This window comes from Triticum aestivum, chromosome 3D (assembly GCF_018294505.1).
Source record: "Triticum aestivum cultivar Chinese Spring chromosome 3D, IWGSC CS RefSeq v2.1, whole genome shotgun sequence".
Taxonomy (NCBI): domain Eukaryota; kingdom Viridiplantae; phylum Streptophyta; class Magnoliopsida; order Poales; family Poaceae; genus Triticum; species Triticum aestivum.
The window spans coordinates 144,417,750-144,432,072 of NC_057802.1; the positions used below are offsets into that span (position 1 = coordinate 144,417,750).

At 44.3% G+C, this 14,323-nt stretch overlaps 1 protein-coding gene and 1 long non-coding RNA gene across 7 annotated transcripts; one reads left to right on the forward strand and one right to left on the reverse strand.

Moving 5' to 3' along the window:
- Positions 1-3,310: 3,310 nt before the first annotated feature.
- Positions 3,311-12,086, reverse strand: LOC123077944 (uncharacterized). 5 transcript variants are annotated; one of them, XR_006436935.1, is made up of 4 exons: positions 11,557-12,086; positions 9,471-10,096; positions 8,363-8,513; positions 3,311-7,279 (listed from the first exon to the last, which is right to left on the reverse strand). It is a non-coding gene; the product is annotated as an uncharacterized lncRNA (long non-coding RNA). The 5 variants fall into 5 exon arrangements; XR_006436936.1 differs by having other exon boundaries at positions 9,666-10,101; positions 11,557-12,085; XR_006436933.1 differs by having other exon boundaries at positions 9,483-10,101; positions 11,557-12,085.
- LOC123077943 (uncharacterized) lies at positions 5,765-7,457 on the forward strand. Of its 2 annotated transcripts, XR_006436931.1 has the most exons (5): positions 5,765-6,126; positions 6,361-6,475; positions 6,783-6,853; positions 6,970-7,060; positions 7,158-7,457. XR_006436931.1 is itself a non-coding variant. In XM_044500302.1 (4 exons), the coding sequence occupies exons 1-4, from the start codon at positions 6,080-6,082 to the stop codon at positions 7,283-7,285; spliced, it is 381 nt and encodes a 126-aa protein (XP_044356237.1). In that variant the 5' UTR covers positions 5,851-6,079; the 3' UTR covers positions 7,286-7,457. The 2 variants fall into 2 exon arrangements, 1 of the variants encoding a protein (XP_044356237.1); XM_044500302.1 differs by lacking the exon at positions 6,783-6,853 and having other exon boundaries at positions 5,851-6,126.
- Positions 12,087-14,323: the final 2,237 nt, after the last annotated feature.

Genomic DNA, 14,323 nt, shown 5'->3' on the forward strand with positions numbered 1-14,323 from the left:
AGGTGGTCTGATGGTGGTTTCTACCAGTGGACTGTACTGCAAGTTTCACGCCTCCTCCAAAATACTGAGCAAATTGATATTCCTCGGGAGCCACGGATCCTCGTAGACTTTGATGCTTGTGACATCGCCGACTCGCTTGATAGCTCCATTCTTCATCACTTCCAAACCCGTAGAATGCTACGCCAAGTGTATGACATCCAAAATTTACCTGGTACACCATTGGCCTACTGCTCCTTTCGGTGGCGAGACTGTCTTAAACTCATGCCCACTTATAAGGATGCTGCTTGTTCTGTTCAAATGGACACAGCATTATTTTTTGGTCTGACATGTGGAATGGCCAAGCTCAAGCTCAAACTTGGTCACCATGAAATGCTTTACTGTTTTGGTGTGCCCTTTTTGTTTGGTGTTTTTGGATAAATAAATGGACTGGCCGAGAGACTAAGGCAAAGATAGAGGAATGAAGTTTTTGGATCCGTCTTGTTTTGTTGGTACCATGTTGTCCGGGGAGCATTAGATCTAGCTACATTCGTTTTATAAAGTATGTCTTTGTTGTTGACCGCGGGGGGGGGGGGGGTTGTCAGGCCTGGGGCCAGACGATAAGTAGATGGATTCATATTTTTGGACGAATAGATGAATCTTGAATCTTGTGAGAGATGAAGGCTTCAACTGTCTTCCAGTTGTGCTATATGGATCTGATGAGAGCCGAGCGCTAAAATAGATTCAGTCGTCTTGGAGTTGTTTTTGTCATTTGATAATTAGGAGATACTTTGTTGCTTCAGTTGTGTCCCTTTTGATTTGTATTTTTGGATGAATAAATGAATCTTGTTAGGGATGAAGGCTAAAATATATTCAGTTGTCTTTGAGTTGTACTCCCTCAGTCCCATAATATAAGAGCGTTTTTTACACTAGTGTAGATAAATGAGAGCTTAGATAGTTTCGGTTGTCTGTTTTGGGGTGTTAGGTTCATATTGATATTGTACTGTGGTGGTAAATGGATGGCACACTGCGACATGCTTTTTTTTGCGGTGAAAAAAAAGCATGTCGCAGTGTGGGTCATTTAATTGGTGTTCTTGAATGAGTTGATCGATTTGGTGTCGGTTTGGGTCACTGGTTGGGTGTGGTATATTGTGTTTTCTGTTTATTGGGATGGTTAGGTGCCATTGATTGAGTTATTTGTGCTGCCTGGTGATCATGGGCATTATCATATATAGCATATTCAGGGTTCCACTCCTGTTAGTTGCGTGTGTTTGCCAGGTTGTACACCGCATGGTCTTGCAATTAGGTTTACTTCGTGTGTCTTGTTGTGGTCAATTCCTATGTATGTATTGTTTTGTACTTTTGTTTCTTTGGTTTTAGCTTCTGTCCGCCGATGCAGTGAGAGCTCGGTGTCGTGTCCGCTAGCTGAGCGGCAAGCTGGAGCTGCAGGAAAAAAAAGCATGTCGCAGTGTGGGTCATTTAATTGGTGTTCTTGAATGAGCTGATCGATTTGGTGTCGGTTTGGGTCACTGGTTGGGTGTGGTATATTGTGTTTTCTGTTTATTGGGATGGTTAGGTGCCATTGATTGAGTTATTTGTGCTGCCTGGTGATCATGGGCATTATCATATATAGCATATTCAGCGTTCCACTCCTGTTAGTTGCGTGTGTTTGCCAGGTTGTACACCGCATGGTCTTGCAATCAGGTTTACTTCGTGTGTCTTGTTGTGGTCAATTCCTATGTATGTATTGTTTTGTACTTTTGTTTCTTTGGTTTTAGCTTCTGTCCGCCGATGCAGTGAGAGCTCGGTGTCGTGTCCGCTAGCTGAGCGGCAAGCTGGAGCTGCAGGTCGATGAACATGGTGGCCCTACTGTGAGGTTCTGATGCCTCACTCTGTGTCTATCTCTTTCAGTCCCGTTCCCCTTTATATATGCTAATCCTTCATGCCTCACTAAGATTTTTCTTGGTTTTGTAGTTATGGATTACTGTGAAGAATGATTACCCTGATTAATTAGGATTTGAATGTGTTAGCCTAGACCCAGATGGATTGGTTTCAAGTTATTTCTTGGGTGGGAGATCATATGTACCTCTACAGGCTGAAAAAGAACAGCCTCAAACATTTGGTATATTCCTCATTTAGTTTATTTATTGTCTTACATAACTAACTTAGTGCTTGGGGCTACTTTGTGTTTTAGGTTACTGGCCAGGTCTTTAGCCGCCAAGAGCAGTGGCTAGGGCTGTCCAGCTTGGCAGGTATACTGCATGTTCTATTAGGTTCTTGTCCTTGTCTGGTTTGTTTACCTATAACTAACATACATGCCTTTATTTCTTCCAGTTGTGTGTGTTAGTCTTTTTTGGTTGTTCCTATGGCTTGTTGTGGCTTCCTTTGTTTTCTGTCGGGCAGTGTGCCTTTGTTTGGGTCAGTTGCCATGGTGCTTCATAGGTGATCTTGAAGATAATCAGGGATAATGTCTCACTGTGCGCAAGCGGTTCCTCCTGTGCTGCCTTGTTGAATGCAAGCTTCTCTATCTTGGAAACCAGCAGCGTTCCCTACCTTGTTTGAGAGCTTTTTCTTTGTGTTCTGTTCCACTGCCGCCCACTCGCTCCGTCGGTCTGGCATTAGACTCCAGAGAGGTTTACGTTGATGTTTAGTCTCTGTCTCACTCAAAAGGCTCGCTGGTTCCCACATCATGGGAATTCGCAGGGCCCTATGGAGCGGTTTCTTGTGCGGATGCATGACGGTGGTCGGCCAAGGCCATGGCTGGTGCCACCCACTCACTGGGCAAGGGCAAGGAGGTCGTCGTTGTTCTATCGGACGACGACACTGACTAGTTTAGTTTCGTTTAACTATAGTAATATGGTGTCTTATGGGTACTGTATACTCATTTGACTGTTAGCATTGAGTTGGTAAATGCCAACCCCAGTAAGTGTTGTTTCTGGCTATTAAATCAAGCTATGCTTATATTATTTTTGTTTGTCTTGGTTGTGATGATGTTTCTCTCTAGGATGTATACTTCATTAAAACTCAGTTTACGATATCGCTTGCTAAATGCTGATTGTTACTGCAATAGTGGATCACATATATACACCATATATATACTTATTGTTGAATGTTGATTGTTTCTTCTAGTTTGGTGACGACCTTGCTATTCCGTGCACTGTTGGCTGCTGTTTTTACCATTCGGTTCATATAGAGGTAATACGGAAGGACCATCTCAAAGGTGAGAGATCCAGTTTTTAGAATATCATGTTCATATTAAACAAAATCTCCAACGCTAGCAAGTGAGGGCATGCTTGCACCAATCATGCGTTTTGTCCTTTTGAAGCAGAGACCGTAGACCAATCGTTCGACAGTATTTTCATTAATAACAACAAAGGTACAAAATATTACAGAGCATATGACAGTTCACCCAACACCAATTTTTGGAAACATCAAGTTAAACATAGATAATCAATTGAGGTGAGCTGCAATCCAGGCCTTGAAACTTGCTACATACCTAGCCTTGATCTTGTGAGTGAGCAGATTGAGGTCTTTTTTCAGTAGAAGTCTCCAAGACTCCACTGGGGGTTGGATCTGCTGAAAAATCCTTCCACTCCTTTGCATCCAAATATGCCAGCATCCCATAATGATTATTATTAGACCAAAATTCCTGGGAAGAGCATTAGTGTTCAAGAGAATCTCATCCAAGACTGAGATACCCCTAAACTTGTGTAGGCCAAGGGATGCCCAACAAACATAAGCAAACAGACAGTCCCAAAACAGTCTCATCCGCATTTAGAGTACAAATGGCACGATTCTGATAAGACAGGTCAAAACCTTTTCTATGGAGGAGGCATCTGGTGTTGATTCTGTCATGCAAGGGCAGCCAAAAAAATATTTTATATCTTGGCATTGCCTCACATTTCCAGATTTTCAAGAAGGGGGAGCAGCATTGCCCTGCTTTAAGAACTTGTACATGTTAATAGCAGTAAAAACTTTAAAGTTCCAACTGTAAGTCCAGGTGTCTCTCTGATCAGTAATCACCACATTGCTCAACAACAATTGCATCTGGTTTAGTTGTTGAAATGCCTGTAAGGATAGAGGTGAATGCGTTGTTCTTGGGAAATGCACATGGCAAAAGTCAATGGCGATAATGCGTCTCTTCTCTATCCGATGCTGACGTGTGCTGAGTGTAAACTGCACCTTATGAGCATGGCTAATAGTAAGGTGCTATGTCATCTATAGTCATTGATAAAGTAGCGTTAACTATTAGACTAATACTTTTCTTAATATTTTTTTCTTTTCTACATTTGTACTACGATTGACTAGGAGCATGTGTAAAGCTGGGCTTTTGCATGAGAACTCACTCCTCTTTTTTTTAATGTCCCTTTTCTCCACACGGACAAATGTGTCGTGTAAACAGGCTACTAACCACTTACTATATTTCCTCTCAGACTTTTCGACTACTAGATGATGAGTTAAACGGGTCTGTTTTTTTTAAGGAGCGAAATGACCAAGGTCTTTTTTACATTCACCTTTTTTCGGGAGAGAATTTGTAGTATGCAGGTGTGGGGGCATGCAGCCCCCTTTTTCATTTGGCTTTTGATTTTCAGCCTTTCATCTCTTTTAAACCAAAAGTTTAAATTAACTTCTGTTTTCATATTTGTGTTTCTGGTGACGAGTGCTTTCAAATGAGATCCATTTTGAATATATTTTGACGGGTTTTTAAAAGTTTTAACTTCTGAAACTTGGTATGACCGATCAAGAACAGCCAAAAAACTTTTCTATGGAGGCATCTGGTGTTAATTCTGTCATGCAAGAACAGCCAAAAAAATATTCTATATCTTGGCATTGCCACACATCTCCAGATTTTCAAGAAGGCAGGGAAGCAGCATTGTCCTGCTATAAAAACTTGTACATGTTAATCGCACTAAAATCTTTTTGAGTTCCAACTGTAAGCCCAGGTGTATCTCTGATCAGTAATCACCACATTGCTCAACAACAATTGCATATGGTTTAGTTGTTGAAATGCCTGTAAGGATAGAGGTGAATGCGTTGTTCTTGCGAAATGCACACGGCAAAATTCAATGGCCACAATGCTTCTCTTCTCTATCCAATGCTGACGTGTGCTGAGTGTATACTGCACCTTATGAGCATGGCTAATACTCCCTCCGTTCCGAATTACTTGCCGCAGGTATGGATGTATCTAGATGTATTTTAGTTCTAGATACATCTATTTCTGCGACGAGTAATTTGGAACGGAGGGAGTAGTAAGGTGCTATGTCATCTATAGTCATTGATAAAGTAGTGTTAACTACTAGACTGTTTCCTTAAAAGCTCACAGTGCTTTAAGAAAAGTAGCGTGCATGACCTACTTTATCAATTGAGTAAGTTTCAGAAACTAAACCTTAAAGCTCACAGTGCCCTCATACGGAATCCAACTACTTTGTTGATTGCGATGCAATAGGGCAGCTGGCACGGCTGGGCTGGTGCGAGCTTCCACAGCTTTGTGCCCGTGCGAATTTTTGTTTTTGTGGGGAGAAATAGCTGCCGCTGTGTCAAACCAAAGGAGACAGTCTAGGATGCCCAGAAGATATTTATGGATAGAATATTACACGTGTCTGGACTCGGTGCAAGAATTTTATTGATTCTTCCAATAATTTTCTTCAGTGGAAGCAGGCATCTTGGTTGGTCCACCACAAACACGAGCTTAACCGTGCAACGCATATGGATAAGCACGAGCAAGACATGCATATGCATGTATGTAGGCTGCGTGAAAGCTCTACTGCTCTTAACCGTGCATGGGTTCTTTAGAAATAGCCATTTCTCGGCCAGACATGCATTATCATTCATTGGTTGACCGATCTGGAAAACCACAATCCACATTGGTTGCCGCACTAGCATGTTTTGGGTACTTCGGTGCTGATTAATTGGATGTATAGAATCGACTGGCACCTCACCAGTGGCGTCCAGCCGAGGTAGGCCCGAGACGTGGACGGTGGATAGCCAGCCTCTCTCCCCGCTCTATAAATCACGGGCACACCAAGCTTCCCTTCCAAAGCAGAACAAGCGCGGATCTGAGAGCAGATGAACTCGAGGTATTTCGTTGAGTGAGATCATCACCATGTCGTGCTGCGGAGGCAGCTGCGAGTGCGGCAGCGGCTGCGGGGGGTAAATTATCTCGAATCCCCTCCTGATTTCTGCCTTCGATCTCTCCATCTTTACGCTTTCTTTCTCAACCTTTTCTTTCATCTCTCCTCGATCCATCTTGTTCCGCTGCATCGATCCCCTCTTCCCGCTTTACACACACAGCGCGGATGCCTGTTGCAGCTTTGTTTTTCCCAAGTTTTTTCTAGGCTGTTTCTGGGACGAAATCATCACTACCTTTTGTCTGAAATTGAACAGGGCTCGATGTGGGGGACGATTCATTGACTCATTGTACGGCCATGATGACATCCACGGCCTAGATTACTGGGCTAAGAAGTGCGCGGATTATTTGTTGTCAGAGCCACCTGATATGGTACATCTATCAAATTTCCCTCTTCGTCAATCATATTATGTAAAAAAATAACTAATGCTAATGAACATGGGTGCTGCCGTTGCACTATACTCTGCCGGATGCTTTGCCATGGGTAGAATTTCTAATGGGTTAGCATACCCAGTTACACTTGATTTTGTCACTGGGTTTAGCGGCTGGCTTCCCTTCTCAGGGTCTGAATCCTTAATATTCTGGAAGAAAATAAATACTAGTGATTTACTCATGACATGTGCGCAGTAGTATTTGTTAAACTCATACACGAAGTCTTGTTCATGGCCTGGAAGAGCAGGATGGAGAGCTCAGGGACGACTGCTCGCAGGAGAGCCGCTCATTTAAAAATCCTGCTCTTGCATGGAGACGGTTAGCAGTGCTATTGTTTTGCTAAATACTCATGTTAAGTTCCTTTTTTTAGGGAATACTCATGTTAAGTTCCTTGTCAGCACTAAGAATGGTTTCTTTATTTGGTGTTCCTGCAGATGATCCTCAAGTACCATACGAAACCAGTATATGGTACGCTAAGTTTCTGCGAACCTCAGGCTTTTCAGTGGATTTTAGAACCTTCAACAGGTACTACAGTTGAACATACACAATTTTTTCACTGATCATTTGCTCTCATATTGTTCTTCTAAAATTTAGTACTAACATTATCATGTCATTTATGCAGACTGCAGCATTTTTGGACATACCGTGAGATGGATTATGTCAAGCAGTGGCTCCGCCCTAGGATCGCAGTGCCCAGAATCACAGTGCCCAGACGCCATGGAAGGCTGTAGTTTAGTACTCCCTCTGTAAAGAAATATAAGATCGTTTAGATTACTAATAAAGTGATCTAAACAATCTGAAAGGCTGTAGCTTAGTAGTAAAAGTCGTACCACCATTACTAGTATAGTAAGTACTAAAGAGGATGGCAGTATTGTATGGCAGTAAGTACTAAAGAGGATGAACAATTGCAATTTCCAGTGAAGCTTGGCATAGGTGGCTTTGGCATGGGTGCTGCCGTTGCCCTCTACTCGGCACAGTGCTATGCCTTGGGAAGATTTTCTAATCGGTTACCATACCGATTACCCTGGGCTTTGTCATTGAGTGTAGCAGTTGGCTTCCCTTCACAGGGTCTGAATCCTTAATATTCTGGATTTGAAAATCCACTGACAAAATCTAAGGTAATTGACGGTTCAAAGAATCTAAGGTAATTGGGTATGGTAACTGATCCGGAGGATCTTACGGATGTCATCATGTCAAGAGCCCCATTATTATAAGACACGCCCAACATCTACTTCAAACATACTAAGGTGGATTCCATCGTTAATGCATGTCTTCTTGGTTCTCATGAGGATGGTATACTACTTGATTTTCATGCCATTTGCACATATAGGTTTGAGTCCAATGATGAGCGTGCCATAGAGGAGGTTATCCCCAAACAAGTGCCTACACCATCCGCGAGACAAGCATGAAAGCGGAGAAGGAACCGTCAAGATGAAGACAAGGTTCCGCAAACATCAACGGGTGTCCATGAAAAGGCTACAAGCAATGCAGACTGTAAAATGATCTCCGGCAATATAGCGCCGTAGCACATAGATTCACGTCTTTCAAGTTCCTAATTATATCCTGGCAGTCTGAACTCCGAAGTAATCACGATATGCCTTTGTGTTCATGTCTGGCACCAGGGCCAAGGCTTTGATGCGAACGTCATCTGGGCGAGTGAGCACTGCAATCTATTTTTGGGTTGTGTTCAGACTTCAGACACAAGCGGTAGTCAGCTCGGTTTAAGTCGATAAACTAAGCTTGTGGTTTCTCCTCCAAATCATCGAGGAAGTGATTAATGAAACCAAAAGTGGATGCTGGCCTATAATAGATGACTTCATGAATTACCTTTCTTCTCAAAGACCATGTGACTGAGCAAACAATTCACGTTTTGATGAAGTCAGGGATCCATCATATGAGAGCACCACCGTTTGATGTTCTGGATACCAAAATCTGGATAAGTGTTCAATATAAGCTCCTCACCGATCAAGGACACACCCTGGTTGACAATATACCAGAAGAAAATCAGTCGATGCATTGGCACACAAAAAATATGGCAAACAAATATGTTACATTAAACCAAAAGAAAAGTCTGTTTAGTACAAGAAAATGAAAAACGTGAAACCAATAGTCCTATTTTTATTTTTATCACTGATCGTAAGAAATCCATAGCTATTGGCTGCATACAAAGAAACAAAAATTATACCCACACAACCCAAAAAATTGAACACATGGGGCAACCCATAGAAAAGCATAAGGCCTAGGTTCAAGCTGCAAAACTATCAAAGAACGAAGTAATGTGGCATAGAGAAAGCATAAGGCCCGTGTTCAAGTTGCAAAACATCAAAGAAGAAACAAAGTAATGCAGTACAGAGAGACAACAGGCGCGGCAAAGCGCACCTATGCTTCTAGTCATGGCTATAGCCTACTACTTCCAATAATGGTAGCACTCAGGATAGCCCACACCGCCAATTAGTTTGATGCATGCAAAGAAAAAGAATGAAGCACCCAACGACTACTTTTGATTTGATGCAAGTGAAATTCCTACGTTCGGCCCGGAAAAGGGTAAAAGGACCATGAAATTGATCTTGACGCCCACGTTAAGTGTGCATTGGAGATGGACTATAGAAGTATAGAGGTTAGCCACAAGATCAATTACAACATTGTGATGGTTTTTCCCCCTAAAATTCCAACATTGTGATGGCTTTTACACTTCTTTTACTCGATTCATCAAGCTTCTTATAATAGATCAAATGCTATTTCTTGAAATCAGGTAAAACTCTTGTAATCGTGTGACAGCTATTATTTTTTGTAATCGGGTAAAAGGCAAGTTACATGGCTCACTACTTTTACTCGATTAATCAGGATTCTTATAATGGGGCAAATGCTATTTCTTGGAATCGTGTAACAATTGCTTTTTGTAATCGGGTAAAAGGCAAGTTATTAGATGGCTCACGGAATAACATACACTCCTCGCCTGTTTTGCCCTCTTCCGTCCAGATTCTCACCCGAGACCCTATAAATATAGTTCCACCTTAGCTATGTGTACCAGCAACAGCAACAGCAGCATTGATCGATCATTTGTGACCCGATGACACACACCACGAGCTCCTCCAATGGCACACATATAATCCAGGTCAGGGAGGCCCACCTGGCCACCGTTATCTGGTTGTGACGGCGAGAGGTATATATACTCTGTACTGCATTGCTGTGCTGAGTCCATTTCTAGTGACTGGACTGTTGTGACGGCGAGAGGTATATATACTCTGTACTGCACTGCTCTGCTTTGCCATGATGAGTTCACTTCTAGTGACTGAACTGTTGTGACGGCGAGAGGTATATATACTCTGTACTACACTGCTCTGCTTTGCCATGATGAGTCCATTTCTAGTGACTGAACTGCGAAAGGTATATATACTCTGTAATGCACTGGCCTGCTTTGCCGTGATTGAGACCACTTCCAGTGACTGAATTGTTGTGACGGCGAGAGGTATATATACTCTGTACTGCGCTGCTCTGCTTTGCCATGATGAGTCCACTTCTAGTGACTGAATTGTTGTGACGGCGAGAGGTATATATACTCTGTACTGCATAAATTTGAATGTGAAGTGAGAGCATAACTATGGAAGTATTTGTGGGCGATCGAGGTTATGTTTTCTTGGGAGGGCGAACATTAATTCATAGTGAACCATAGTGTAAATAAAAAACAAACATTTTTCATATAAATGTTCATGTTAGTGTAACAAGCGTTCTTGACAATTTTCATGCGAAAATGAATAGCAGTGCTTCATCAGTGAAAAAAACAAAATTAAGTGTAACATTTGAAGGTCACATTTAGTGTTTGACTTTGTTTTTTTGGACAGGTCAAAATTCTACAGCTTTTCAACTAAAATTTGCAGGTAGCATTCGGATGTGACCACGAACACATATAATTTTATTTTGATTTTTCTTACATTTGAAAAATGCATTTTTGGCACTCAGGAGCATGTGCTTCTGGAAGCCAAACTGGATTTCCGTGTTTTCTCATACTTTTTCCCTAATCATATATTTGTGTTTCTGTATTAATTGCAATCATAATCAACTGTAGTTAATTGCATTGTGAATCGACTATTCAATATTTGAAAGTGCCACAAGAGCTGTTTCTGTATTAATTGCACTGTGTGCGTTTGTATTCCACCTGACCACCTGTACTAAGTTTCTGGTACTCCCAACGGTAGTGCATAGCCTGCACATGACCGGCACCAAAAACACCTTGTATATGCATCTACTACGGTTGCCCAGATGTCGCTTTCCGTGGATGAAATACAACGAACTCCCCTATCTATACAGCGAGATGATCCCAAGGCATCAGGTGCTCGTCCACCAAAACTGCTTTTCGTAGAAACTTACGTAGCTTACTAGTGAAGCTAGTATATGACGCAAATGCTTACCTCAGATAGGTCGGTTCAGAACTGCTATATAAGGAGCAGCTCACCACAAATTGTAACAAGCTCATCAGTACTGAAATACACTAGAAAAACAGCTTCACAGCGTGGATGTCATCATGGTTAACTAGACGAGAGAAAGATGAGGGGGACAAAGTATCCACCTCTCATCACTATGCCTTGATCGGGAGCTTCACACCGTGGATGTCATCGTGGCCGTACATGAATCGTCCCCCACATCCAGCTCTGTTCAATTTCAGACAAAGGTGGACGTTTCATTGTACGGCCTGATGACATCCACAGCGTGGCTCTCCCAGAAACAGACTACTCAAGGGAGAAACAAAGCTGTAACAGGCAGCCAAGCCGTATGTAAGTTTTGTTAAGAATTAATTAGATGTGATGAATTAGTTAAGGGCTGCTACAGACCCTGGAACCAAGCCACGCGATGCAATCGGCCACCACTCCGTTCACGGCAAAACAGCGTGCAGAAGGGAAATTATAATGATCTAACGATTGATTTGTTTTCTTCACTGTACGTTTTTGCACCCAAGATTGCTAATCCAGGAACAAATTTCTTCGACAAAGAACAGACAAGTGAAGTGTGCACCCGACGGTTACCTTCAGGCGAGGCACAGAGCCACGGCCGTCTTCGGGGACTTCTCGGGGAGGCGGCTCCAAGCGGTGGCCTCGCTGAACGGACGGGAGCGCCCTCACACGCCACAACAACAGCGCAGCACGGCTGCACGGCGGGCATGGTCGCCACCGGAGCGTGGCGGCAGCGACCGCGTCGCGTCAGCGAAGGCGACGGGCGCACGGCCGAGGCCTTGTGATCAGTGCGCAGCCCGGTCCACGCGCAAGGCGAGGCGGAAGCCAAACCTCCTGGCGTGGCTCTCCCGGTCGCATGGCGGCCCATGGCGCAGCGGAGGTTCTGCCCGGCGCGGTGCGGCGGTGTAGCGCGTGGCTATGCGCCGGCGCGGCATTGGCAACGTGCGGTTGCCTGACCCGAAGGCATGGCCGGGCTGGCTGTTGGCCGCCCGTCGACGGCGACGGTGCGGCGTTGACTGTGCGGCACGGATTTCTCCGGCGATAGGCCATGCGGCTTGGAGGAAGCGGGGATTGGGTAATCCTATCCCTTTGGAATATTTACAGTTCGGTCTACAATATTTCTGTTATTCACAGAAACGACCATATATTTCTCTATATTTTCTTTTGAACACCATATATTGGCAAAGGCACCGGTTTGCAATTGGACGCTGCTACGCGTCGGCCGGCGGATCTTTTCGAAAGATCCGCCACCTCGCAAGCCTCAAATCTCGAGCGGCCGACCGTCACCATGTACCATTGCAATATATGTTGTGTTTTAGAATTTTTCTGCAACACGGGTCATGATGCAGAAAATTTTACAACATAGATTAAGTTGCAGATTTTTTTACAACAAAAGTCTTGTTAGAGTTTTATTTCCCCTTGCAACAGAGGTCTTGCCGCAGAATTTTCATGGCAAGAGTCTTATAAATTTTTCGCAACAAAGATCTTGTTGCAGAATTATTCTGCAACAGAGGTCCAGTTGCAGTAATTTATAGTTTTTTCACAACCGATGCTCGTGCGAGCCGAGGCTCTGCAACTGTTCCTGGGTGAAACGAGAGCGATAGGATCATGATTTTTCTGGAAGATGGAGGCGGTTGACGCTTGGAAGCAATCCACAGATGGATGCTAATCATTTCACGTTGAGATTAGTCTTCCGTTCGAATGATAGAAGAGTTTCGACAATCTTGTCATCAGCATGGCTTGGGATCTTTTCACAACCGAAAGGAACAATAGGTGGTTGCAGCTGACCTCGCTCAAATGATCTTGGAAGAGCTTAGAGAATGGAACTTAGCATTTCACGGTGTAGGAGGTTTACAGCGTTTTGTGAGACGGTAGCTTTGTAGATGTGTGGAGTAGGTGTTCCCACGTCGATGTTCGCATCGTCGTGTGGATTCTTGTAAATCTATTTTTTATATATATAAATACGGTATGCAATTGCATACTTTAAAAAAAGAGCATCTATAGGCAGACTTGGCAAATTCGACCCCTTATAGTTAGTGCTATGCATCCGAGTCTCATATTTTATCCCTAGATCCATACAAACAATGTAAAATAAGCCAACGTAGTGCGACACACTAGCTACTACGCTTCGTCGTCGGAGATGGCCGCGACGTCGGTGCCGGGCACCGGGTAGATGGGCGCGTAGGAGGACTCTGGCTCCTCCTCATAATCGTCATCATCAATATACGCGAGCATCTCGTCGACTTCCGCGGCGTGCTCCGCTTCCACCTCCTGCCGACGACGATGTTTGGCCTCCGATTTCGACCGAAGGAAATCAAGGATCGCCTGCTGCTCCGCCTGCAAATCAGCGTCCCCAGCTTCCCCCACATCCTTCTCCTCCTCAACCACCTTCAAGTCCTCCTCCGGATCCACCACGTCCGGAGGTAGCCCTGCGACGATCCGGGCTTCGCGCCTTGCCTGGATCTGCTCAAGGAGCTGCAGCCGGCGCTCCGGCGTTAGATATGGGTAACTCCTTATCGTACGGCGTGCATGGCTACTAGTGGTTGCGGGTGGCGATTGGAAGTGCGGCGGCGGCGGACGAGAGGGGGGAAATGTTGACGGGTAGGGTTTCAGTACCGACAGTCCGCTTAAATAACCGGGTTAGGAAACTACGCGGCCCTCCAAAGTGGCGCCACGCGGCGCCATTGGTCCGATGGAGGAGACGAGTTTCGGACCATCGGGTTTCTGAGTGTTTTCCTATGAGACCCCATCGTCAGCCGATGTGGCGGACGCGCCTGGGCCTCCCCATATCCGCCCAGATTTAGACTAGGCACGAGGGATGTTGGTCAGCCCGGACAAATGAGGCCCATTTGAGGCGTTCTTTGGGTCGCTTTTTTGTGACCGGTCACTGACCGGACCGTCCACCCAAACGTTTGAGGCTGATTTGAGATGCCCAGCCGTAGATGCTCTCCGGTACCTGAAAATTTTTGTGTCCTTCGGTTAGCGAGTGATGCGTTGCCAATTTTTCCAATCGATCAACACATTCTTCTTCACTTTTCCTAATTTTTGCTCGTCTATTTTCTATTTGGCTTCAGGCTATTTTTTGAGCCGTCCGATTGTGCAGGAATCTCACCGTCTCTCACGTCCTCATTCACGGTTATTTATAATCTTACCAACTACTTCCTTCATCCTATAATATAAGATCGTTTTTACGCTATATTATTGGACAGTGGGAATAGTAGATAATTACGCACGTAAACAAACAGTATTGGAACAGGGGATACCCCGACGGCCGAAACAATGCCGACGGCCCCCGTCGGCCTATTCGGAGCTATGCCGATAGCCAGGTCCAGGCCGTCGG